Source organism: Schistocerca americana, chromosome 3, assembly GCF_021461395.2.
Source record: "Schistocerca americana isolate TAMUIC-IGC-003095 chromosome 3, iqSchAmer2.1, whole genome shotgun sequence".
Classification (NCBI taxonomy): domain Eukaryota; kingdom Metazoa; phylum Arthropoda; class Insecta; order Orthoptera; family Acrididae; genus Schistocerca; species Schistocerca americana.
This window is the reverse complement of record NC_060121.1, coordinates 595,527,337-595,553,828: the sequence shown is the minus strand read 5'-3', so window position 1 is coordinate 595,553,828 and position 26,492 is coordinate 595,527,337. Positions and strand designations below refer to the sequence as shown.

At 42.5% G+C, this 26,492-nt stretch overlaps 1 protein-coding gene across 1 annotated transcript in view; it reads right to left on the bottom strand.

Annotated features, from left to right (window-relative positions):
* Positions 1 to 18,414, bottom strand: part of LOC124607307 (zinc carboxypeptidase-like) — an 85,090-nt gene extending 66,676 nt beyond the window's left edge. The window contains exons 1-2 of the mRNA XM_047139603.1: positions 18,355 to 18,414; positions 17,232 to 17,391 (exon numbers count right to left, since the gene is read on the bottom strand). Of these exons, the coding sequence (XP_046995559.1) occupies positions 17,232 to 17,384 (153 nt within the window). The 5' untranslated portion in view covers positions 17,385 to 17,391; positions 18,355 to 18,414. The remainder of the gene's footprint in view (positions 1 to 17,231; positions 17,392 to 18,354) is intronic.
* Between the last annotated feature and the right edge of the window lie 8,078 nt (positions 18,415 to 26,492).

Here is a 26,492-nt window from a genome sequence, read left to right as displayed (position 1 = left end):
CATCACATCATTTACGTATATTTCCGATGTTAATGTGCTCCATAAATTGATTTATCTCATGTGTTATTTTAGTGAATCAGCCAGAGATACACACGAATAGACATACGCGCACGCATGCATGTATGCATGCATGCAAGCACATTCGCCAGATAATGAGTAATGCATTTACAGTGACTTTGTATTTTACTGTGTGATGTAAGAGAAAAGCATTTATTGTAATTTGTACATAACTCTACTAGACTCTGGTCTAGACAAATAATCCTTCGAATTTTGTAGCCATATTAGTGTGAAATCAATAGAGACCTGTGAGTCACTTGCAGTATTGCAACAAACTGTAGACGATGTAATTTTCCTTTTTATCTTTCGTTAGAGAATGCGTGAACTACTCACACCAGTGCATTAACGAAAATAGTAAATTGAGTGAATTAAAATGTTGTGATGAGACTAGGAACTCAGTGGAAATAATGTGTAAAAACGAGATTGATTTACATCTTCACAACGGATTGCAATTTTTTGAAATATTGTGTGTATCTGGTGATGTACACTGATGTGAACAGAATGTGACATTATGATCTTGCATTAATGATACTGGAAGCAGTTGATAAGGCGCAGTCATGCTCTTTGGATACGGTCATTCCTTCAAAGAATATACCAAATACATATAATATGCCTGATCACTGTTGTAATAGAAATAAAATGCTGTAATTTCTTTCGCCACAGCAAGTTATTAAAGGCAACCGGGTTGAGCAGAGCACTTAGAGGAGCGGGTCCCAACCTTTCTTAGACCTTTATCCCTGAGTGCAATTAGGTATTACCTATTACTCCCGTCCTCCCTGTCGTCTGTTGACCCCCTCTCCACCACATTATCACCCCTCCACTACATTATCACCAACTTTAGCAATTAACTAAGCTGTAGAATGAAAGACTTTCCTTGGAACTCTTTTATGTCTAAAATAATGAAATATTTGAAAGATGATTGATATTTAGCGTGTGTATTAGAAAGAATGATGAAGCAGGTTATGATGCATCACAAGTGCCATCACCCAAAACTCCTTCTCAGACAAGTAAGCTCTACTCAATGTGAGGATAGACACTTGGTACAAAAGCTACTTCCCGTGAATTACTTCTCACCATTGCGGCACTTGCGTGACTTCCGCAGTTACTGCTGTGTCGTTCTGTCAGTTAATTTATTTATCTGTTTCGATTCGAGTAACGAAGCAATTTCTGAATGACGGGAAGTACTGTCTACAACTTAAAGACTTTTGTTACGTGTGTGTCTCACTTTTATCAGCAATGTACGGGAGAAAGTACAACATATTTGTGTAGTGGGTGGACTATATGGGGAATCTGTAACCTCTACCATATGAATGCCCCTAACTGAGAAAAAGTAATTATTGATAATTTATATAAACAATGTTATCCCTCAGAAAATTTCGTTTCACCCCTCAGGGGTTGATTACCCCCACGTTGAGAACTACTGACTTAGAGTCAGTGTTTGCGACTTTTTTTGTATTTCGGGTACGTTGTTATCGGGATTGAGTCAGTGGGTTTTTAAATTCGTGTAGTTTTCACGTGACAGTGCCACAGTAGTGGTCTGGTACTCATGTGTGGATCACCGTTCGATTCACCAGGGGGGAGGGGGCACTGGGTTGTAGGCTCACAGGTTTTACTGTCTCTCTCCCTCTCCCGCTCCCCCCTCTCCCAAACAGAACTAGCTGTAACCATCACTTAGAACAACTGCAAATGCCTACGTTTTTAATAACGAAAATAATATTAAATAAAATTATTTTAATACACTGGTGTCCAAAATTAAAGGAACAAACGGAAATTTTGTAGGTTGCCTTTATTTTGCCTCAAAACAGTTTCAACAAGTGATAGTAAAGTAGAAACACTGTAAATAACACAGAAATTAAGCTGCAACGTACATAATGGTAGACAATAATGTTCTTAGTTTTTTTTCATCCCAGCGACTTTGCACACACATTCCGGCAGCTGACTGCTGTGCTCAGCATGGGGTGTGATCACTTCTGGCAGCAATACAGGCCTGAGAACGACGGGAATTGCTATGGATGATGTCATGGGTCTCACAGTGAGGCACTGATGCCCATTCTTCCTGCTGAGCCGTTTGCAAGTCTTGGAGAGTGGTTGGTGCATGCTCATGTGATGCAATTCGTCTCCACAGTGCATCCCAGATATGCTCTATGCGATTTAAATCGGAAGAATGAGCAGGGCACGTCATGCGTGAAATATCTTCTGTTTCCAAGAAAACATCAACCACCCATGCACTGTTGGGTCAAGTATTACTGTCCATCAGTCCCAAGTCTGGGCCCACAGCACCTCACAACAGCCGCACATGAGGTCCCAAGACGTCGTCGCAGTACCTGACAGCAGTTAATCCTTGCCGATTCACCAGTACAGTTTCATGAAGAACTGTTCGAGCCGGCCGGAGTGGCCGTACGGTTCTAGGCGCTACAGTCTGGAACCCAGCGACCGCTACGGTCGCAGGTTCCAATCCTGCCTCGGGCATGGATGTGTGTGATGTTAATTAGTTCTAAGTTCTAGGCGACTGATGCCTCAGACGTTAAGTCGCATAGTGCTCAGAGCCATTTGAAACATTTTGAACTGTTCGAGTGGTCAACATAGTCCCTACACACACCGTTAGGGATCATTCTCGTTATCGGTCTGTTTCCACAACGTTTGGGTCCCGAAATTGTGTTCCACGTTCCCTCCACAGGCGAATGCGTTGAGAATCACTCTTCAGACCAATTCGGGACTCAACTGTGAGAAGAACATTGGCCCACTGTAGCAAGTTGACGACTCCACTCTGGACGTTCCCTTCCGAGAAGACGCATAAAGGTACACACACAGAAAATCTCCGACAGTAAAATCCACTCAGTCAAAGCCTTCTTTATATCGTTTGCTTCGACACAACACACAACACGGCTGTTGCGAGGTCAGCTGCAGTTGCCGTGCGGTACTAACGCGTTACCGTCGTGCCCTTACAGCTAAATAACAGTCCTCTCTTTCTGATGTCACACGTGGTCGGCCCTGTCCTGGTCTTTGAGATACAGTTTCGTTCTCCACAAACTGCTGTCACATCCGAGAAACAACAGAATGATTCTCATTAAGCCATCGGGCCACATCAGTTTGCGACTGTCCTGCTTACACTCTTCCTACGGCTCTCCACTGTAGAGATCTTTGTTCCACACTGCACCGTCTGTGGCAGTGTACACAGCGGTTGTGGATGTGGGACTACCCGACAAATACTACCGGGTATGATGGATGCCCTGACGTCATGGCTGGCGTGGTTACCTGTTGACCGGAATGCCGTCTTCCGTGCAGAACACGATCCTATGGACATCTGTTGATACTGTGTTTGATTATATCGTGAGGTATGGCTGGGAGAGCGGGTTAATGACGAGAATGCTGTTTGCTTCAGGATTTCGGGAAGTCTGCTTGCATTACTGAACTTGCTGCATCTTAGAGGCTCTCGCTATGGATTCAGGAACTTTGTGGGATTTCCCGTTGACGCCAGGTACCGCTAACCAGTGAATGTTTGCCTTCTCCTGGCTGTAATGTCCACTGTACGCCGCAAGCCTGGCCAGGCAATCAACTGAAAAGCATCCTGTGTCAGACGCAGCTCGTAATTTGTGGAATTTCTTGCTACATACCTTTGAGACTTTTTGTTTTCGTTTCATTATATTCTGCAAAAGCAAACAAATTCAGAAATTTATGTATGTAAAAATATAAGCAGTTTTACTCATATGCTTTAGCGGTGTTCATGACCCCACGCCACCCTCTTTTGATTCGCGCCTATTTTGTTTAAGTTCGTAAGCGCAAACGTTGTCAGTATAGAAACAGTAGCCACACTGAGCGGGTCGCATAGAGGCAAAGTTACTTCATTATTTGGCTTCTCTGCTACAGATTATTTGAGAAGCCGTTCAAAGTACAGCATCTGTTTAATTCGTAAGAAGTTGAACTGCAAGGGTTGAAGCTACTTTATTAAACATTTTACTTAAACTGCTGAGCGAAATTGAATGCAAGTGAACCTACTTTGTCTTTACTTATTCCTATCATGTCAACACTGACCGACAATATTCTAGCGCAACGCAATCTGACTGCTCAAAAAGAGGATAACCTCACTTCAAATAATTAATTCAAAGTAATGGCTCTGACTAATGAGAAACCCTAACAATAACCTATACATTTCATTAAGCACTTACGTCAGAAAAACCTTCATTACGCGAACTACTGCAATACGGCGAGCGTCAATACTGCCAGCTAAATAAAGATTCTAACCACTAAAGCCAGTAGCTACTAATAGGCATGTGGTTGGCAAAGAACCAAATAATGTGTTCTTTTACCTTAATATTGTGACATCCACTTCAGACGCAAACATAAATCGTCATTGGCATCTAGTACAAAGGTGTATAATCATGAATAATATTCAATCTCCAAGTCGAACATGTATAGATTGTTAGCCGACGCTAACACTTCACACCGCTACCCTCCATCAATGGTGACTTCTCACATCTAGCATCCATCACTGCTGGCAGTTCACCCCCAACTGCCCAACAATACTCCCACCACTGCTAGCGACTAACTTCCAACTGCCCAACACTACCAGCGATTAACTTCCAGCAACGAGTCCAACCAGCCACAGAGTCTCTTACAAAGAAAGCGCAGTCAGAGGTCCAATGCAAAGTGCTACACAGCGCTGCCAACACAGAAGCTGCCCACTTACAGAGCCTGAAGCTGGACAGGTGCTGGAAAGCTCAGAAGCGAGATAAGTTGGCTCCTCTCCGATCACAGATTCTCGCTGTGTTGGCTCCCGTCACATAGCTCGAAGCTTTCGCCAGCGAACGAGGTAATCCAGGAGACGTCCCAAACTTATCCCTATCGTTTCGCTGCTGTGATAGGTCCGTTCCTGCCGACATTGAGAATGACCCTTCACACTTTGTCGAGTGGGAGCTTTATTCAGATGTTGCAGGCAGCAGTGAAAGTTTTTCTGGCGAATTGGTCCAACAGTATTCCCTATTTCTCTGACACACAACTTTAAGATTTTGGGTCTCGCTAAAAATGATCCTGCCATGTTTCGTAGGTCGCGTGTCAGCCTGCACGTTCCGTCCTTTCACGAAGAGGAGGAGATTACGAGGTCAGTAGCGAAAGCTCGGGTTAAGGTAAGATGGAGAAGGAAAGCAGCCGTGCCCTTTCTAAGGAAACATCGTGGCATTTGCCAAAAGCTAATTATTGAAATCAAGGAAAACGTATATCAGGATGGTGAGACGAGACCTTGAACCGTCGATCTCCCGAGTTGGAATTCAGCGAGCTACCACTGCGCTACTCCGCTCGGTCGGTCGTTCACAGAACGGGAGACTAATTGTGTTAGGCAGCTCCAGTGTTTGGTCCGCGATGGTGCGATGTAGAGTGGCCAAAGAGCGGAACTCCCGTGAGCAATGTAATCCGCGCACTACTGTTGTCATCGCAGTGCCGGTGCGACGCAGCACGCTATCTCACCATGCGACACTATTACGGTATTGCAAGAAAAAATATTCTCAGCCGACCCATATCCCCACCGCGACCTCGAGGTACGGAAATAAATGTCCTAAAGTACTCGAAGAGGTCTTTAATGAAACCTATTCAGCGTTTGTTCGCTTTGTAGTAGTGATTTCAAAACGGAAATACTTATCGAAACAATGAATCATGTTTGATCTCGAAATGTTTAATTTATTTTATCAATATCACATTCAAATTTGTAGCCTCAGCAGTTTTCACGTCGAGACACTGGTCAAGCATCCGGAGGCACGATGCATCATCGTGATCTAGGTTTTTAGTGATTTCCTTTAACCGCTTCAGGCAAATGTCGGGATGATTCCTTTGAAAGGGCACGGGCGATTTCCTGCCTCATCCTTCACTAATCCGAGCTTGCGCTCCGTCTCTAATGACGTCGTTGTCGACGGGCGTTAAACAATAACCTCCTCCGCCAATTTTCATGCTGGCTCGAAATGGTTCAAATGGCTCTGAGCACTATGGGACTTAACATCTCAGGTCATCAGTCCCCTAGAACTACTTAAACCTAACTAACCTAGGTACATCACACGCATCCATGTCCGAGGCAGGATTCGAACCTGGGACCGTAGCGGTCGCGCGGTTCCAGACTGAAGCGCCTAGAACCTCTCGGCCACACATGCCGGGCAATTTTGATGCTTTGCAAGTCATTGCACGGTGATGACAAGAGTGAGATGTTTAATGTTCATGGGTATAAGGCGCTCTGGTTTGCGCTATTTACAAGACTCCGATTCTTTTTAGTTAAGCAAGAGCCGATGGGAAATATTATAATAGATAAGTTCAAGTCTACAGGGGCCATCTTGGAATCGTTATTAACACTTTTCATTAGTCTCCAAGACGAAACGAAATTAAAGTTATTTTAGTCCACAGAGCCAGATTACCGTATTATCTAATGTGGCAGTCTGTTATAACAATCAATGAGTCAGGATGTAAACTATGAGCAAAATGTGACAGCTGTGGGGAGCTGTATACAGATTCCATGACGCGCTCACTGAAGTGAACTTTTTCCTGTTACTTTTGTTTCTCTATGTCTTGAACGGCCTGAAAATTAAAAAGCTTATTCATCAGGTGTTTCTTGCTTTTACTGACACAGCATCACCAGCAATTGTATGGTAATTGTTATGAGTTTATGATACTTTTTGTTCCTTTGGACTTTATGTTCTGAAAGACAGTTTTGGTTAAAGACGACAAATGGTTCGAATGGCTCTGAGCACTATGCGACTTAACTTCTGAGGTATCAGTCGCTTAGAACTTAGAACTAATTAAACCTAACTAACGTAAGGACATCACACACATCCATGCCCGAGGCAGGATTCGAACCTGCGACCGTAGCGGTCGCTCGGTTCCAGACTGTAGCGCCTAAAGACATATTCGAGTCATTACACACAGCGTCCTGTTTTCTTTCTTACTTCACGTTGACAAAGACCCTACCAAGGTCGAAAGTGCGTAATCTGTGTCACTAAGCGATTAGCCCGGGGCATGTTATCTAACAGCTACTGGGAAAACAAAAATTTGACTTTCAGCCTTTCATATAGTCAGAAAATTTAAAAATCTGAAGTGCTGCTGTGATCTTTTTATCAAGATAAATCGTCGATATAGTAAGACACATATTACGCTTTTTATATAGGGTTTCTGAAATTCCCGCTACAGACTTCCAGGACAGGACAGGAGAAAGAATACATAACATTCTGAATAGGAACCCACGTGCGGAAACACACTGTTTCCGTGCTACAGCCGTTTGAAAACATGTTTGCTAGGGTGGTACGCAACAGGGTAGTCATGTTGGGATGTGGTTACGTCGGATCGTCTGGTGTCACTTGACATGTCTGCGAATGTTAGAGGTACATGGTTGAGTACATACTAGCAGAATATATCGACGTGATCCCTCCGAATGGCGAAGCTCATGGTAATAGATGAACTGCTCGTCGCCTTTATCAATATCGTTCTCCATAACATTCGACTCCATCAAATACCGTTTTCGCCACAATTATGCAACAGCTTCGAGCAAGGCTAACTTCACTGTCAGCAGGCGTGACTTTTGTGCTTGAAGCAGATGCCACACATACGAAATGGAAGAGGCCGTACTGCATCACGTTGAAGAGAAGCCGTCAACGAGCACACGAGCAATTCCTTTGGCTATTAGTGAGTGGAATTGAAAAACAAGTGATGTACTGGGTCATGCCTAATCAATTACTTGTGAAAGTGGTCGCATTTCCAACTTGTTTTCAGATGGTTCCAGCGCGGAAGCGATTCGTTTCCGGACATGGGTTCCAGTTCAAAATATTATCTACTCACTTCCCTCTACCAGCCCTAGAAGTTTACAACGGGAGTTTCCGAACGCTCTCTTTGTCTGGATACAGCGTAACTCATAGTGGCAAGTTCCCCAAACTACATTCATCGACTAGTTGAGAATGAGAGTACTTACGAACCTGCAATAAACTTCATATAAAGTTCCTAACCTTTGCAAAGCTTTTTCTCGCTGAAATCCCCCCTTAAAAATATTACGAAAGGAAAAAGGTTTATCATTCCCTGAGATAACGAGCATTTCGCTCTCATTTAAGTATATGCTGAAAGAGTCAGCCTTCAGGAATTGTGAAACGAACCCTGTCGTCCGGTACCGGATGCCACAAAGGGGGTAGGTTCACCACGAGGTGGGGAAACTTATAGTCGTCTATTGTCTATTGAGGCCTAAGCGCTGTAGTGTGTGCGTGAGACAGACGAGAACCTACGTCTTAGGAAAACCCAGTAGAAGCCACGTGTGGCCAAGGAGACGTAGCAGTGTTAAATATAGCGAACCTATGATCGGCCATAAAGGGAAACGTTTATGAAAAGTATTTAATTTTGTAGTAGTGGAGGGAATCAAGTCACAGTAATTTTAATCTGCCATCCTCCATGAAATTTCATTGTGATCCCAATAAAACTTGAATATTGATTAAGTCTATAATAGTTTGTGATTTACTGTTAAAGTGAAATTAACAAGTTTTGTAACAAAGACCTGAATGCTAAAATCTGAAAGCTTTGGTCTTAACGATCGACATTTCATGTACAAGTGCATCATTAAAATGACAGTTGGTGTAAATATAAACTCCGTAACTTTATATGTTTCAAATATATAGTAAATTTAAATTACCAGTATTTTCAGTTAAGCATCGGATCATCATTCCCTCCATATAAAACCCATTGAACGATGACGGCATGCCACCTTATTTAATCATTAGGCAATGGAATACTTGTTGTAACGTTTAGTCCATAATAGTTACTTTTGTTCTTTATTTATCGGGAAGCACATTGGTGCAAGGCTATTGGTCGTGACATTCAAAGCTAAGAAGGAAATTATATTGGCTTTATGTAAAAGAATGTAACGTTTATTATGTAATGGATATTATTGTTACTTTATTTAGCACGTGAACGTGGTCAAGCTTTGTTTATTTAAATATGATGAAATGTAAAATAATGTAGAATAAGCTGTGGCCGATCAGATGGACGGCTTCAGGAAAGGGAACTGCCCTAGTCAGCTGAGCGACGATGTTCGGCAAGCGGGGGACGCGGCCCCAGGCGGGCAGGAGTACAGTTCGGCCGGAGACACTGAAGGTTACAGCTCGGATTGAGACGCGAAAGCGAACAGTCGATCTTTAGGCAGGCAGGAAGTGAAACGACTTAGAAAATTTCGTGTTGTGTGGTATCGCGGGACTTAGTGTCTGAGCGGTGAGCAGCCGCGCGCGTGGTGTGAACTTTAACTTTTCACATAGTTAACGAGGTGGGGTATCGAACTTGTATTTCGCGATGAGATTGTGAATGATCGAACTTTGTCAAATGGATATGCTCTCGAGTTTAACAGTAACTCTAAATACGACCACTTTCTCTGTTAGTTTGCTTTCTGAATAAACATTATTCTAACCATATCGCAAGTGTGTGGCCCACATCATTTATGGGTCGTTAATTTAGTTCCCGATATTATTATTACTGTTCTTATTTGTTATGTTAAATTTGTGTTCCGCAAACTTGCCATCAGCCACACAATTTAACCAAAGGATCGCAAGTGTCTAATTTAGGGTGTGTAATGCCACACGTGCGGTTCTGTCCCTAGACGAGTTTGAGCCAAGACATTTCGACGAAGATAAACCGAATGTGAGCCCGAACATCTTTGAGATGTTAGCTCGCAACTCACAACATTTTCGCTGCTCGTGCAGTAAAACTGTCGCACCAGTCAAGACCTTTTAATTTATTACTTCTTTATGAGTGACTGTATTCGCAAAGCGTTTTGCAGACAGTATTTAAATGTATTATTGAATATAACTGTAAAATTGGATCATTATACGATACATGGTTAAGTAGGTGTGACGTCCTAAAAGCTAAGATGCTTGAAAAATTTGCTTTCGCTTAAAATTTAGTGCACATTGCCCGGAATATACGCAACCTATATTTGTTAATTAAAACACTTAGCGGCTTCCAATATCAAATGTTTTGCTAAACTTTTCTCGCTTACATTCCTAACGTCACATATTTAACCCACTAACTCATTTATAAAATGATCAGATGTTTGAAACTGTTTTATACATTGGAATTCGATTCTTTAAAGAATCGGTGGTTTACTGGTTTATCAAGAAAGTGTGAAGTTCTGGGCAGACTCGTATTTTGGGCAATATTTGTTCTGTTAAATTAGACACAAGGTAACCATGGTACGTTGTAATTCATTTGTGTTAGAGCTATGCACATTTTTATAGCGTTTGTCACTGGTTTTTTGAATATAACAGAAAGACACTCCTTTTTCTTGCGCTTCAACAACACTCAAACTTTCAAATCTGCAACAGTCAAGTGCGGTAGCGTTCTCGCTTCCCGCGCCCGGGTTCCCGGGTTCGATTCCCGGCGGTGTCAGGGATTTTCTCTGCCTCGTGATGACTGGGTGTTGTGTGATGTCCTTAGGTTAGTTAGGTTTAAGTAGTTCTCATAGTGCTCAGAGCCACTTGAACCATTTTTTTTTTTTTTTTTTTTTTTTTTTTTGCAACAGTCAATAAGTAACGGGAAGAACAAAAGTAGAACCTCAAATAAAGGATGACTGATGGTGAATGTACTTATAGCAAGCTACTTACAACAGGCCTCACAAAAGCTCCACGAATTTATGCATCAATCTACTTTTTTTAGGACCATTATGCGTGGAATCGGAGAGTACATACTTCAGTATTCTTTACGCTCGACGTTGCATGAGCAACGGTCACAACACTTTTGCCTATGCAGTTATACAAGACCAAATGCTATTCAAAACTAAAGATAGCAGAACTCGACATCTAGGGTTTCGGTTTACTCTGAACCCTATTTATCCACATACCATAGATACATAGAGCACTGTAGTAGCTCAGTTAGAAAGCAACATATTTGCTGACGTTTTCTTATCTTACAGTACTGGCAGTCCGTGCATATGACCGTTATGTAATTTTACGTCAGTGTTTACAACATCAAGTCGAAAGTATGCATTGGGTAGCCGAGGCTGCTGGTAAAACGATGCGGACGAACAAGGAAATGTTTGAGACATTGTGGCGGATTAAAGTAGTATACTGACTCAAAATTAGGACGGCTGCATTTTACTGGCAATTGCTCTAATGACTGAGCTTTCCAAGCAGAACGCACGAGCAGCCGTCACAACTTTATTCTGCCAGTACTTGCCCTCATCACAGAAGTTGCCCCGTGTCATTTGGACTAAGACTGCTGGAAGAAAATATATTTATGAGACATAGCTTGCCGACAGCATTGGAGATTGCTTCCAAACTGCATTTTTTACTCTGCAGCAGAATGTGGCCTGATGCGGAACTTAATGGCTAACGAAAACTGTGTGCCCAATCGGAACTTCAACGTGGTACCTGGCAGTTGTAAAGCTGTGAAGAGGGTTTGCGAGTCGTGATTGAGTAGATGAGCCAGTGTAGTAAATGACCGTGAGAAACAAATTCGTGGGTTTCGTTTCCCGTGGGGCACAAGGTTTCCATCTGCCAGGAAGTTTCATATCAGAGCTAAAAATTGATCATCATTTCTGGATAAGGCTGTAATATCTCTCTCAGAAACGAAAATTCTCATGAAGTGTGGAACGTCCTTTGTTATGACAATGTAATAAGTAATGAAATGTATTCGCGAGTGAGAATGTGGAATCCATCAACTGTATAATGGAATAACGGCAATGAAAATTTCTGTCGGACTGGTACTCGAACGCGGATTTCCCGCTTATCGCAAGCGGTCGCCTTAGCATTTTTTAAATCTCATTTCATTCTGTATTCTATCGCTTGAGCCTTGTCCCGTAGTTACGCACTGTCATCCATCGTTAATCGGATTTGGCATGTTAATGTTTAAGGGTTGGCCGGATGACCTTCCTGCCGCCATCCCGTACCCTCCCAGGACGGAATTAGTGTACCCCAACTGTCTGCATCGAGCATAATCCATGGAATAGTGCGAAAGTGTACAGATGACTGCGAGCCGTGTAATTGAGCGGAATATGGGGACCATCCCGGTATTCACCTAGCAGGATGTGGAAAACCGCCTAAAAACCACAACCAGGCTGGCTGGCACATCGGTCCTCGTCGTTAATCCGCCGGGCGGATTCGATCCGTTGCCAGCGCGCCTAGCTGAGTCCAGGAAGCAGCACGTTAGCGCTCTCGGCTGCCATGGCGGGTCTCATTTCATCGGACGTCCGCCTCAACCAAATTCAACTAACTATAACTAGTTGAATTTGGTCGAGGCGGACGTCCGATGACACCCGTCCGTGGCCGAGCGGTTCTAGGTGCTACAGTCTAGAACCGCGTGAGCGCTACGGTCGCAGGTTCGAATCCTGCCTCGGGCATGGATGTGTGTGATGTCCTTAGGTTAGTTAGGTTTAAGTAGTTCTAAGTTCTAGGGGACTGATGGCCTCAGCAGTTGAGTCCCATAGTGCTCCGAGCCATCTGAACCATTTTTACACCCGTTCAAGTTCTTCGTCGATACAGTCACTCTGTTTTTCATTACTGAGATTAGCTAACCTTCTGATCGAACACACTGAGCCACCGTGCCGGCAGCATTTGGCTCTTCGAGCGCAGCTGACGGGCGCAACCAAACTTCCATATGTCGTCAACCATGTGTCTACAACCTGTACTCGCATTCCATTATGTATATTTCCATACAGAGCAGACATATTACTTGAACGTCGCTTTCCCGCTGTCGGCGGATGAACTCGATATTGCAGCACCTGTGTTGTTGCGAATTACGACGCAAAGTGCCTTCGGACATGCATGCGGAAGTTTGGGTCGTGCTCGTGTAGTCAAACGGTAAGGCAACCGCTCGCGGTAGTCGGGCAATCCTTGTTTGAGTCCCTGTCCTGTACAAGTTTTCATTGTCGTCATTCCATTATAAAGTTGATGGTATTCCATATTCGCAGTTGTGAATACATTTCAGGTCTTTAATAATGGCTGTAGTTGCTGCAGTGTCTGTTGCTTCGGACATACATGCATGTCCAAAGGATCTTTGCATTGTAATTGGGAATAACACAGGTGCTGCAACATCGTATGGATCATAAGTCATTCGTATGTAGTCTAGTTTAATGACTCTAGTTTCGTCTGCTAAAGGTCTGGATTCCAATCGTACTACAGGCAACAATTTTTAACAAGCACGAACAGACTATCTCACACCCGGTAACGCCAACTGAACAACGTAGAATTTCAGCGTGGTTCCAAACCCACGTTAAACATAATGCCCTTCCGCCACTGACCAGAGAAGATTTCCTGCAGTGGAAGCTATGATATACTCAGAAATTGTGGCAAGCAGAAACTTCCACCAATAAGCATTATCACACAAGAAAACTTATTTCAGTAATGAACCGTTCGTCTAAGGCGACAGTGCACTTGTTTCTAATGGCATCTGAACTGGTGACGTTGAAATATTGATACAGGAGTGTGGTTCGAATTTGTAGGATTTAACTCCTCCGCGACGATAAAGTTCCACTGTTTCGCTGACTCCCCAAGATTATAAACCCTTAGGATGTCTGCGAAGTTCGTTTGTCTGGTTTTTGTGCCTTGCCTGGCAAAAAAAAATTTCATCATATCATTCGAAGCTGTAGGACCGGCGTAAACTAATCTACAAATGAAAAATAGTTTTTACGTAATTTCGTACCTTATCAACAATAACGATAGGTGTCTGGTTTGACTTCGTGTCAGATTTTCATCACACCATATCATGTCCAAATATGCCACTCACAGCCATCGGTGAAAAAGAATTCGGTACTTAACGTCTTGTCATGTATTGCCAACAAAAATGATAAATACGGGTTCAACTCCTAGTCAGCACAGAACATTTCGTCAGCATATTTGCAGTTTAGAGGTTCGCACATCTCGCTATTGGTGAAGTAAGCCGATTTATTACGACTGTTCGTGGCTAGGAAACGACGGCGATAGGTGACGGGTTTCAATCCTAGCAAAGGAAAACATTTTTGTCTCAACATTTCAGTTGGTCATCTCACTGCTAGTGATAAAATTCTATAACATTTGATTGGGCTTCCTTAACAACCAGAGTAGGTGCGAGTGCGATTCTCCGTCCAACGGAAACTGTACGTCAAGTCATATCAAATGTAAGTTTACGAAAACTTTGTTACTTTTAATTGATATCGCATTTAAGACCTTTCATGGTTAATTGACAGGAATGATACTTGTCGGATAGCAGTTCCGGTCCAGTACAAAAATTTTCGTCATGTAATTTCAAGAAGGAGCTTGCTTTTTGAAATACCATTTCCTGAAATAAATTTGTGTTTACCAGCGCTAAGGACTGTGTCATCTCAAATAACGTGTTTCCTAATACTTGCGTTATCGTTTTATTTATTTGCGTATCCTTAAACGGCGGTGTTCTCTAGTGGTTTCTTGTAACATATATTTTGTCCAAGCGACTTTACTGAAAAGAGATTAAGACACCTGCAAGAAAATTATGGGTTCCATGCAAATCAGGTGTAACACAATTCAGGTCATTCGTATACTTTTGAGCACGACACTGCAAGACGTAGCAGTGTAATACTGCACGGTCGAGAGTATAAAGTGTCTGTCATTTCGAACCTAGCCGAGCGCGGCCGCTAGGACCCAGCATGGAGTTGGATATGAACCTCCTGATAGCATCGACTCAAGGTTCGCTTGACAGGCCTATGATGCGGACGAATGGCAGCCGATCACTCTCGGTAAGCAACGCTCCCATCCCTGACAAATTCCTGCACGTGTTAGTACAGGTTTCTCTCTCTTACACGAATTGTGACACGATCTGATATACAACCACCATTCAAATGAGTTTTCTATATGAAATCTTTCCTGATACAGTATACGGAATGCCGGCCGGAGTGGCCGTGCGGTTCTAGGCGCTACAGTCTGGAGCCGAGCGACCGCTACGGTCGCAGGTTCGAATCCTGCCTCGGGCATGGATGTGTGTGGTCCTTAGATTAGTTAGGTTTAATTAGTTCTAAGTTCTAGGCGACTGATGACCTCAGAAGTTAAGTCGCGTAGTGCTCAGAGCCATTAGAACCATTTTTGAAGTATACGGAATGTAGATGATACTACTTCTGTCACATTTCGCGGTGATGTTGAGATACTAACCATTTGCATACTCAAACGTGTAGCACACTGTACGTTAACATGGCGTTTGTTGCACACCTCCTTCATGGTGTTGCAGTTTTAGTGGTCAGCAGTGGATTTGTAGTGATTTAGATCGAACTTATTGTTTCCGTACAAAACAAGAAATATTATAAAAGTTATGAAATTTTATTTTATTTGTGTGTAGGTACTGCAATTGTGAGCAATTTCATCGCTCCTTGAGGGTGAAATATCCTTTCATTACGAAAGTGGTCTCCACCCACGAGATAAGGAAATACGAATGGTTTTGGCGTGTAGCGTCTTACTGCGTGAGGAGAGCGTAGTACACGTTTCGTAATTGTCCAAGTCAACAGCTTCAAACGGTTACTGTGGTACGAACCGGTAAAAACTGCATTGAAAGTATTAAATTGTTTTGAGTGGAGAAGAATATGGAGGCAGTAGCTTTTTTTCCTTTTTTTCTATTTTTGCTTTGGACTATTTATGAAAACGCTGAAATCTGATGACTGGACACTCCAACTGTAGTAACGCAAAATAAATCATCGTTTCTTTTATTTTTGTAAGAGAGATATCAGTATTACTTATTTTTGATTCTCGTGTTTGAAAAGGACAATACATGTGATTATTACAATCTTACAAGTGTATCTGTAAGAACTGCGTACTGAATTTATAGTATTATCTTCTCTTTTTCTCGTGGCAACGGTCTTGCCGCAGTGGATACACCGGTTCCCGTGAGATCACCGAAATTAAGCGCTGTCGGGCGTGGCCGGCACTTGGATGGGTGACCATCCAGCCGCCATGCGCTGTTGCCATTTTTCGGGGTGCACTCAGCCTCGTGATGCCAATTGAGGAGCTACTCGACTGAATAGTAGCGGCTCCGGTCAAAGAAAACCATCATAACGACCGGGAGAGCGGTGCGCTGAACACACGCCCCTCCTATCCGCATCCTCAATGAGGATGACACGGCGGTCGGATGGTCCCGATGGGCCACTTGTGGCCTGAAGACGGAGTGCCGTTTTTCCCTTTCCTCGTACAGAGTGCATTCTGTTCAATAACAATTTTATTTACTAGTTATAGTTGCGTTATCTTTTCTATTGTGTTAGTGGAAATATAATGTTTCAAATCATATTAAGTTAATGTGGCAACTAACTGAGAACCAATTTTGCTGTTATGTATGTGTCGTTATCATTTAAGTACGAAAACCACAATATACACTAGTATTGTCATGAATGCTTCAGTGAAAAGGTTGCTCCCTTATGATACTTAAAGAACGTTTCGTGTACAAATTTAGAAATAATTCATATATTCTATTAATATGCAAAAGGTGAACAAAGTTTTCAAAAGAGAAAAGTAATTTCGATCTTATATAAATATAGGGAGCTACTACATGATCCATCATCTTGTTCTTTGTCAGCGAAGAAAAGTTTCACAACAGAAGATATTGATAACAAATTGGTTAAAGTAGAAACAAAACAATTGTGAAACTGAGATTGGGTATTTATTTTAAGTACAACATACTCATGAGTACAGTTTTTAAAAGGTGAGTTATTGTGGTCACCGCTTGTGTTGTAAGTGTTGGCTCTGGAGTTCTCGGAAGAAAGAATCGAACTGTAGTCGATACCGATAATAAATGGAATTATCAGTATTCGAGTGCGCCAGATACGTGTTTGATTGTACACTACGTTCTTAGGAATTATAATATCCTTCGATGAGATAAATATGGTTTTCCACGCTACATTTAGTTATTTTATAACTCGTTAATCAAAGTGAATATTATGTAGACTCTGTACTTAGGAAGTAGTTCCATTGAACATTAAGAGTTTCGCCTTCAGAAGCCGATGAACCTTCACTCTACTGCTGTCCAATGATAATTTAACGTAAACTTTAAAGTATGAGTGCTTGTTGCGTTAAACGGTACCTTAATCTGAACGATGTAATTAAATTCACTCATTGAATATTTCGTAGTTATTATAGTTACATTAAGTAAGGTTAGACTTCCCGACTTACATTTCAGTCCCAATGCTGTTACAAGGACTGCAGCCAAAAACAATATGGAACATTTCGCTAGTCTGGTGACGCAATACTCACGTCGGGATGATACTTGACGAGTCCTCTAAGGAACTCCAACTGGTCCTGATCCGCTGGCACCAGGCGGTAGACTCGGTAGCCGTCGTAGCGCACCATCTCCCCGGCAACCAGCACCAGATTAGCCACCAGGAACATCAAAATTCGAGGATCCATCCTGAAACTGAAACCCAGAGGCATAACTCTCATGTGCTGGACCATTACTACTGTACTCATAAGAGCCAACAAAGTGAGAATAAATGTCTACAGTATGTTCTTAACAAACTGAATGTCTGAACGCGATTTGTGTCTGAAAAGCGGATCCCTTCCATTCACGGCCAGTGCACAAAAATTTAAGCTGATCAGCAAAAAAGACCAACAATTCGAATCCGAGTCGGATGAAAAGTTTCGATTACTGAAGAGCATCATTTGATTGCCTATGCCGGTGCAGGCTATGGTTGCTTTCTTGGTTTCCTAGAAGGCTCGACAGTATAAACGAATCAGGATATACATTCTTCAGTAAAATTAACCAACATTATGCTCATCATTCGCCTCCTACAGAAGCATACAGGACTCTTCTACTCTTCTATATGCATCAAGGCCTTCAGCTGCTGCCATAGCACGTAGCTCCTGCATGTTTTCCAGTAGCACACCAGCCGTCGACTGTATGCCCCATTAAGCCGTGCATCATTTATTCGTTTATCAAATACGCTACAAAATGAGTTAAGAGATAGTCACATGTTCGTCTTACATACCCCCCTATGGAACGTTTCCTATGTTACTATGCTCGCTGCTTGAGTAACACTTAGCAGACCTCCTCAGATCTAGTAACTAAATGTCCTTATTTGCAAAAATTATTCCATTCTACCTTGGCGTTGTGGTATAGCAATCTTCTGTAGCTACTATTTAAAAAAACAGTCGCAGGTTGCAGATTGTTTTATATTAACTTAAGAACGAGAAACGTAATGTAACTCACGTTTAATGATCAGAAATTGTCTACCAAAAAGCATTCGTCAACAAGACATGCTGCCGCATGAAACATGCTGAAAAGCAACCTATATGGAAAAATATTAAAAATTAATTAAATAAAATCAACGGGATCAGGCATTAGTAGAGAGCGAAGAAGAAACCAAGAAATGCCTATCACCTTTCAGAGAAGCGACGACAGGTATAGCAGCGCGGAACAGGACCTCGCACGCAAACCGTTAACAGCCATTCACTAAAACTGCCCCAGAGGTTCGGTCGTATTCGCAGAGTATACGTATGACTGATAGGAGCTCATGCAAAATATTGGGCTAGTAGTAATGGCAGTCGCCATGCGGCGCTGCCGTCAGGTTTACAGTGTGATAATAGCGTAAAATTCAAATAGTAAAGGGTAAATTAAGAAATAAACAAAAGATAATTGAGCATATGGGAATATATAGTACCTGCATGACATGCCAGATCGAAAGCTATGCACAGAGACATAGAAAACCTTTATGCTTAAAAGCGGTGTAACAGAATAATGAAATAGAATTTTTTTTATGTGAGTTATATTACGTTTTTCTGCGTAATTTAATTCGATCAGTTGTTGAAGCTTATTTGCTTTTATAGTAATCCAGAGTAGGACGACGCCGAATTTATTGTAATATAGTGATTCCCTTAATTTTTCAGATAACATGATGACGCCCTATCCGAGAGAAACGCGTCGTTCTTAAGTTAATAAAAACATTCTGTAACCTATGTTCTATTCATCCGTAATGACAGTATGACAACGAATTCATTGTTGTTCTTTGAGGTTACTGTGGGGAACCTGGAAAAGAAGAAAATCAAAGCGTTTCACATGTGCTGCTTTAGAAGGATGCTGAAACTGACATAGCCTGATAAGATAAGAAATGTGAATACTCTCCGCACATCATACGAGGAAAGAAAGATGCAGAAAACTTTCCTAAGAACGAGAAACGAAATGACAGTACATGAGTGAATAACTTTTATTGTACGAAAGGCAGCTTTAGAGGCTAAAAACTGTAGGAGAACAAGAAAGTTGGAATATACCCAACAAGTAACTGAGGACGGTGGGTGCAAGTGCTGCCCTGAAACGAAGAGATTTGGTCGCTGCAGAGGATGCTGTCTTTTATTGCCTAGTAAAGTCAACAGAAGATCGAAACAAATTGCAAAACGATTTACATAAGATATCTGTCTGGGGCGAAAAATTACAACCAAGCCTAAATAATGAAAAGTGTGCGGTCACCCACATGAGTGCTAATGGGAATTCGTTAATCTTCGGTTACACGATAAAACAATTGAATCTAAATGCCGTAAATTCAACTAAATACATAGGAATTACAACTACTAACAACTAAAACAGGAAAGAACACATATAAAACGTTACGGGGAAGGTGAATCAAAGACTGCGATTTATTGGTTAATAGGTTAACGGGGTGCATCCAGAAAGTTCAAATAAGAGCAGTACGTTTTGTGTTATTGAGAAGTAGGGGAGAGAGTGTCACGGATATGATACAGGATCACTAAAACAAAGGCGTTTCTCGTTGCGGTGGGATCACGAAATTTCAGTCACCAACATTCTTCTCCGAATGCAGAAATATTTTGTTGACACCGACCTAAAAGGGAGAAACGATCATCACAAATAAAGGAAAACAATGCTCTCGCGGAAATATATAGTTGTTCGTTTCCTCTGCGCGCTGTTCCAAGAGGGGCATAATAGAGAATTATTGTGAAGGTGTGCGATGAACCCTCCGCCAGTCATCTAAGTATGATTTACAGAGTATCGATGTAAATGTAGATGAAGATGTATCTTTGCACTGCCCAAAGAAGCCATGCAGTAAACTATTACTTCCTGCAACAATAGCCCTGACCTACATTCGTTTTGATGTAATGAATTTTAGATTGGCTGGCTCTTCGCTAAAACCGTTGTTCTAAACAGTCACTCAGCCCCATTCACGGAAGATGCGAAGTACACATGAAGACTTCTTCTGCAGACCAATATAAATCCAGGAATGCGGCTTATCACTACAGACGATTCTTGAAGAAGTCACCAAACCCATCAGTTTGTAAAAATAAAAGTTACACTTCTAGAGAGTCTCCACACTACACCTGTTTGAAGCAATCGTATTGAGAGTGCTCCTTTAAAATGGTAAACTGAAATACTGTACTGTTGTGTAATTCTTTATTTATGACGTTTGTCGACAATGGAATTTCATCCAAAGTCGGTGAATGTTTGTTTGTTAAGGGCCTGATATTTCAGTTTTCAATCGTTAATAATGGAATGGTTATTTTCAAAAGCAGCCCTATGGATCTTGGAAGATGACTAAGGACGTCCAAAAACTGCGAAAACGTATGGAAACTTGCCGAAAATGTAAAATAAAGTAATGGGCTATCGGCGATCACAGGAGAGTGAAAGAACATGGTACACTCTGCGACAAGAATTAACTATAATAAACAAGTGCTACCCCTATGTTGTAGAAATCTTTAAGTTATCTGAAATCCAAAAAGAAAACCAACTTCACAGTATGCTTGGAATTCAGTTGACGTTACATGACGTTGAATGAGACAGTGAATAAAATCTAGGTCCACACTATCTCGAGAAGCAAATGAGTTTCTACGTAAGAACATATCTTTTCATTACCAGTTTGAAAACTACTGATCTTGTCCCGTCATGAGGCTGTCTTGGTTCTTAAAAACGAATGTACTGTGCGAAGTGAAGCAGTAAATAAGACTTGAGACACTGGTTTCATATGTGGGAGTACAGGGATCAACCTCCAGTCAGATGTTCTTTAAATGGCTTATTCACCACCACACCAAACATTTGTAGATGCGAAGTCATGCTTTCTGGAATGACGATAAGATCTGTGTTAAAGTTGAGAATTTATGCCTTCATTGCTGGTGTCATATGTTCCCTGAAAGTATCAAGGATCATCTTCCTACTATTCTTTAGAAGAACAGGTGGAGTCCTGCTCCAGACTGTACGAAGGTAACTGATTGCTTATCCATCCTTTTCCGTTAAAACGAAATATGACACCAACCAGCAGATTTTCCTTTGGCATAGTTTTACGGTCGAGGAAGACATCTTCGTTCCATCGACAAGCACACACATCACGATGATTCATGATTTCTCACTGCCCATATTGCGGACCAATATACTGCAATATACTGTCGGCGCCTGTTCCTTCGACTGTTGTGCTGGATGTCTTATCTTTCTCCTCCTCCCTACACCCTCTATTTCTTTATCTCCTCCTTTCCCTTAATTGTTCGTTTCGTCCACCCTCGTGTCTGACCGTATCTTCCTCCACCTCTCTCTGACCATATCCTTTCTCCCCAACTCCTTTCCTACCTGCGCACCACACCTATACACCTTCCACCTGTCTCATGCATCCCTGAATCCTCACCTCTCTCTGTTCAGTTCCTCCTTCCCCTCGTTCTGTCCATCCACTCCTCTGTCTGTCTCATCTTGTCCCAGGCCACCTTCATAAGCACATGTATCCCTCCTGTTATTCAGAGCAGGCTACATGTCAGGTGCTTCGAAATCATTTATTTGTTCCCCATGTGCAGACCACCACGAAGAGCTATTCGATAAAGCTGGCTGATAGTAGTCCAACACAACATGTCTGTTGTTGAGGGCAACCTGCATGTCAGGGCCTCGAAAACCATTTCTTGGCTCTGACATGTAGACTGCCCTGCAAAGCAAGTTGATATGGCAGGCCCGTATTGTCCATACAACGCGCCTGTAGTACAGCACACCCTAAATGCCTTTTCTCACCATATCTCCCCTCTTGTCAGAACTAGGCAGTTATAAACTGCACCGTACTGATACTCATGGAGTCTGCTATTTCTGTGCCAAATTTGCTTGAAATCGATCCAGGGTTTGGGAGTATATCCTCCGCACATACACATACACTGCACTTCATATATATTACAGATAACAGATTAATACTTTCCTCAAGACAGAGATTTCTATCCGATATACACTGGGAACGTATTACAATAGTAATTATTAGAAATATTTATTGTAATGAGTATTGTACAAGAATTCAATCACAATCCTTTCAGGATGTTCCTCCAGGTATTTCAATCTTATGAATCCTCTTCTTTTGCACCAAATCTTCTCACTGTCATCTGTACATTTGGTAGCCAAGTAGTCACTAGTCATAATCTTCTTCTTTCCTCAGTTTCCTCTCCAGGATCCGTTTTGAAATTAGTTTTTCCTTTATTACTCTAGTGTTTCTTACATGTTCTATGTTGGAAATTCTTGCTGACCTTCTCCTAAAACCCATTTCTAATACTTCCAGACTGTTTATATGACTATGATTAGTTACATTCTCTCTAATAGTCAACTTCAATATTAGTCTCTTTGCTGGACTTGTTCTATTGAAGTATGGCGCTCAGATTCGATTATGCACCTAAAATCTCTTTGGCGTTGGAGTCCAGGTATCCCTTATTGCACGAAGCCTGTAAGTTCTATAAACTGCCAGAATCTGATCACAGTGGTAGTGTCCAACATGTTTTCATCGTCACAGCAGTAGAACAGGCAGAACTGGATAACTGTGGAAACACTACATATTGCTATTCAATGCGTCACTTAAAACACACATAGGTCCTGTACATCCTGAGACGTTTTCAGTGTCTCCACGGAACTAAGTCCACAGAAGTAAAGGTAATATCCGGAGTACCACCGGGAAGTGTAATAGGACCGTTGCTGTTCACAATATATATAAATTTTCTAGTAGAAAGCGTCGGCTACTCTTTAAGGCTATTTCCAGATGATGCAGTTGTTTGTACCAAAGTAGCAACGCCAGAAGATAGTAAGAATTTGCAGAAGACCTGCAGAGAACTGATGAATGGTGCAAAGTCTGGCAGTTGACCCTGAACGTAAATAAACGTAACATATTGCGCACACTTAGTGAAAAGAAATCCACTACTGTACAGCTACACTATTGATGACCAACAGCTGGAGACAGCATCTGACGCAAAATATCTAGGCTTAACTATCCAGAGCGACATTAAGTGGAATGACCGTGCAAAAAAGATAGTGGGAGAAGCAGACACAAGACGCAGATTCATCAGAAGAATCTTAAGGAAATGTAACTCATCGACGAAAGAAGTGGCTAATAAGGCGCTTGTTCGCCCGATTATTGAGTACTGTTCATGTATCTGGGATCCCTATCAGGTAGGACTGATAGAGGAGATAGATAAGGTCCAACGAAGAGCGGCGCGTTTCGTCACGGGATCGTTTAGCTGGCGAGAGAGCGTTACAGAGATGATAAACAAACTCCACTGGCAGACTGAGTGATTTACTATTGAAATTTCGGGACAGCACTTTTCAGGAGGAGTAAGATAACATATTACTTCCTCCACATACATCTCGGGTATTGATCACGAGGAGGAAATTCGAGAAATTAGAGCCAATACAGAGGCTTATCGACAATCATTCTTCCCACGCACTATTCGCGAGTGGAACAGGGTTGGAGGCATCAGATAGTGGTACCGAAACTACCCGCCGACGTACACCATTAGGTGGCTTGTGGAGTATGATGTAGATGTAGATGAATGTGTATACTACCAGCATTCTATTGTGACTTGTGTAGGCGCTAACCTTAGGTGAATAACAACATCAGTATCGTTCTTGCAATCTCTAGTTAACGCTAATCTGAAGTCAGATTGTTTGGCCTTTATTTTTCGTTCACTATTCATAAAACCACAACATTCATTCAACTATCAATACTCTCATTTGCAGTCGTACTCCCACATGACAAAAACACAACACACATCATCTCTTCCACCCACCTTGAGCGCTCTTGACTACCTGGCTTTGCAGTGGCAGTACCTCAGAGTTGGGGCGGCAGTAACACATACCAGACGAATATCTCGATATGTTTCAAGTGGGAGTCGAAACAATGGCACGCCAGTGACATTTCCACCAACTTCGCAGAAGAGGGCATCAAACATTCGACGCAGGCAGTCTCACACCTGCAGGAAAGCTCTGACGCTGATTCAACATTGGTCGAACCTACGCGTCATATAATGGACATGATAAACAAACGTCTATTATTTCGCTAAGCTGCTACATTGCAGAATCTATCACTGTGTTACTGCTCCTCTTGCATCCAGTGTTTCTACTCAAACATCACTGTCGTCCAGATATGCCCAACGTAAATCGAAATCATGTAACATAATAATAATAATAATAATAATAATAATAATAATAATAATAGCAATACTCATTCGCCCTTATCTCATTTGTACGGTGATACGAACAAGTTAATCAAAGAGGTATACTGGAATATGATAACATGGAAATTAACTATAGTTTTAAGCAAGTACAAAAACCATGGACCTGTGTAGCTGGTGTATAACTGGTGCCAGAGGATTGTGTGACCCTCCACTGCAGACATCATTCCTTTCAATGATTGTTTCAATTGTTAGATAGAGCAAAACCGTAATGCAATACTGTTGTATAGTTATGAGGGCAAATCTAAACGACGGCCCGTTCATAGTGGACAAATATGATGGACTTACACTGAAATGACCAAACTCATGGGATAGCGATATGCACATGTACAGATTGCAGTAGTATGGTGTATGCAAGGTATAAAGGGGCAGTGCACTGGCAGAAATGCCAACGCGTCATTGCATAGTTATCTGCTAGTTGGCGAACGGAGAGGTACGATCTGACTGAGCGAAGGGAGTGGTGGATCGTTGCCCTGCAGAGCCTGCTATCTCGGCGGTCCTATTCGGACCCCTACCTACAAAGGACCAGCAAATGCACCCGACCACAGGAGCGGTTGCCGAATGGAGCTCGAGACGGCGTTATGCACACGCGGCTTCGGCCGAAGAAAGGAGTGATGTGGCTGGTCCCCGTTCGGCAGAGCTTGCTCTGTCGGTGGCTGTATCCTGGCTGCCACCTACGACTGACGGACACTCACACCAAGTTGCAAGGAGATCGCGGTCATGAGATTCGGACACATTCAGTTGACATGTACAATGTTGATATGCACCGCATGGCCATCGTGGCCAATTCTAGAGCAAACAGGGCGACGCAAGAATCATCGTAGCCACCTGGAAGACGCAGCCAGCGCTACACGCAGTCGCGCAGAACGCGTCTGCAGAACGACCTGTTTCTGATGAGGACGACCCCTCACTTCGGGCCGCCTGTGGCAAGTTGCGGCCAGAAAAGAAGTTGCAGAAGTGAACCGTTGCGCCCCCTCCAATCCTTAACAAGGACCATGACTGACTCGTCGCCCTCAGCCGGAGATACACTTCCAGGGCCAAAGTTCTCGAACCGGAACAACAGCAGCAGACGTCAAATGGATTCGATGGTATCCTGGAGTCGGCTGATGCTGGCGTGAGTGACGCTGAGGTGTCACAGCGGAGGAAGCCTCCTCACCCTCTGCCAGTCGTCATCCGAGGGGGACGGGTGGAAACATACAAGGTTTTCACGCAGAAAACCGAAGAGATCGAGTCAGCAACTGTTGCCTCTCTGAGCAGTTCAGTGATAGGATTGTTCTCATCAGAATCGACGGCAAAGTAACACCGACTACGGCGATTCACTCATACGTGCCGACTTTGCAAGCTGAAGATAAAGAGATAGAGAAAATACACGAGGGTATTGAACGGGTAATTCAGTCTGAAAATTGAGTAGGAAATCTAATAGCCATTGGGGCTGTAATGCTGTTGTAGCTGTAGGAGTAGACACACGGTTACAGGAGAAAACGGGCTTGATACTAGAAATGAGGGAGGAAAAATACTAATTCAGTTCTGCAATAAATTCAGCTAGTAATACCGAATACTCTGTTCAAGAAACACACGATACAGGATGATTTTAGTTAGGTAACATCATGGCCAGTCAGAGATTCCGAAATCAGATACTGGATTATAATGCGTACGTGGGAAGAGTCATATCACAATTTAATAATGGTGAAGAGTAGACTGAAACTCAAGAGCCCAGTCAGGAAGTAACAATGCGCAAACAAGTGGGATACGGAAATACTAAGGAATGAAAAGGTACGCTTCAAGTTTTCGCAGGAGATAAATACTGCGATAAGGAATAGCCCAGTAAGCAGTTCAGTTGAAGACGAATCGACATCTCTAAAAAGTGAAATCACAGAGGTCGGAAAGATAAACATAGGTACAAAGAAGGTAACTGCGAAGAAACCGTCTTCAACAGAAGGAGTATTTCAGCAGATTGATAAAAGAAAGAAGTACAAAAATGTCCAGGGAAATTCAGGAATACGGCAATACAAGTCGCTGAGGGACGCAACAAATAAGAAATGCGGGGAAGCTAAGGCGAAA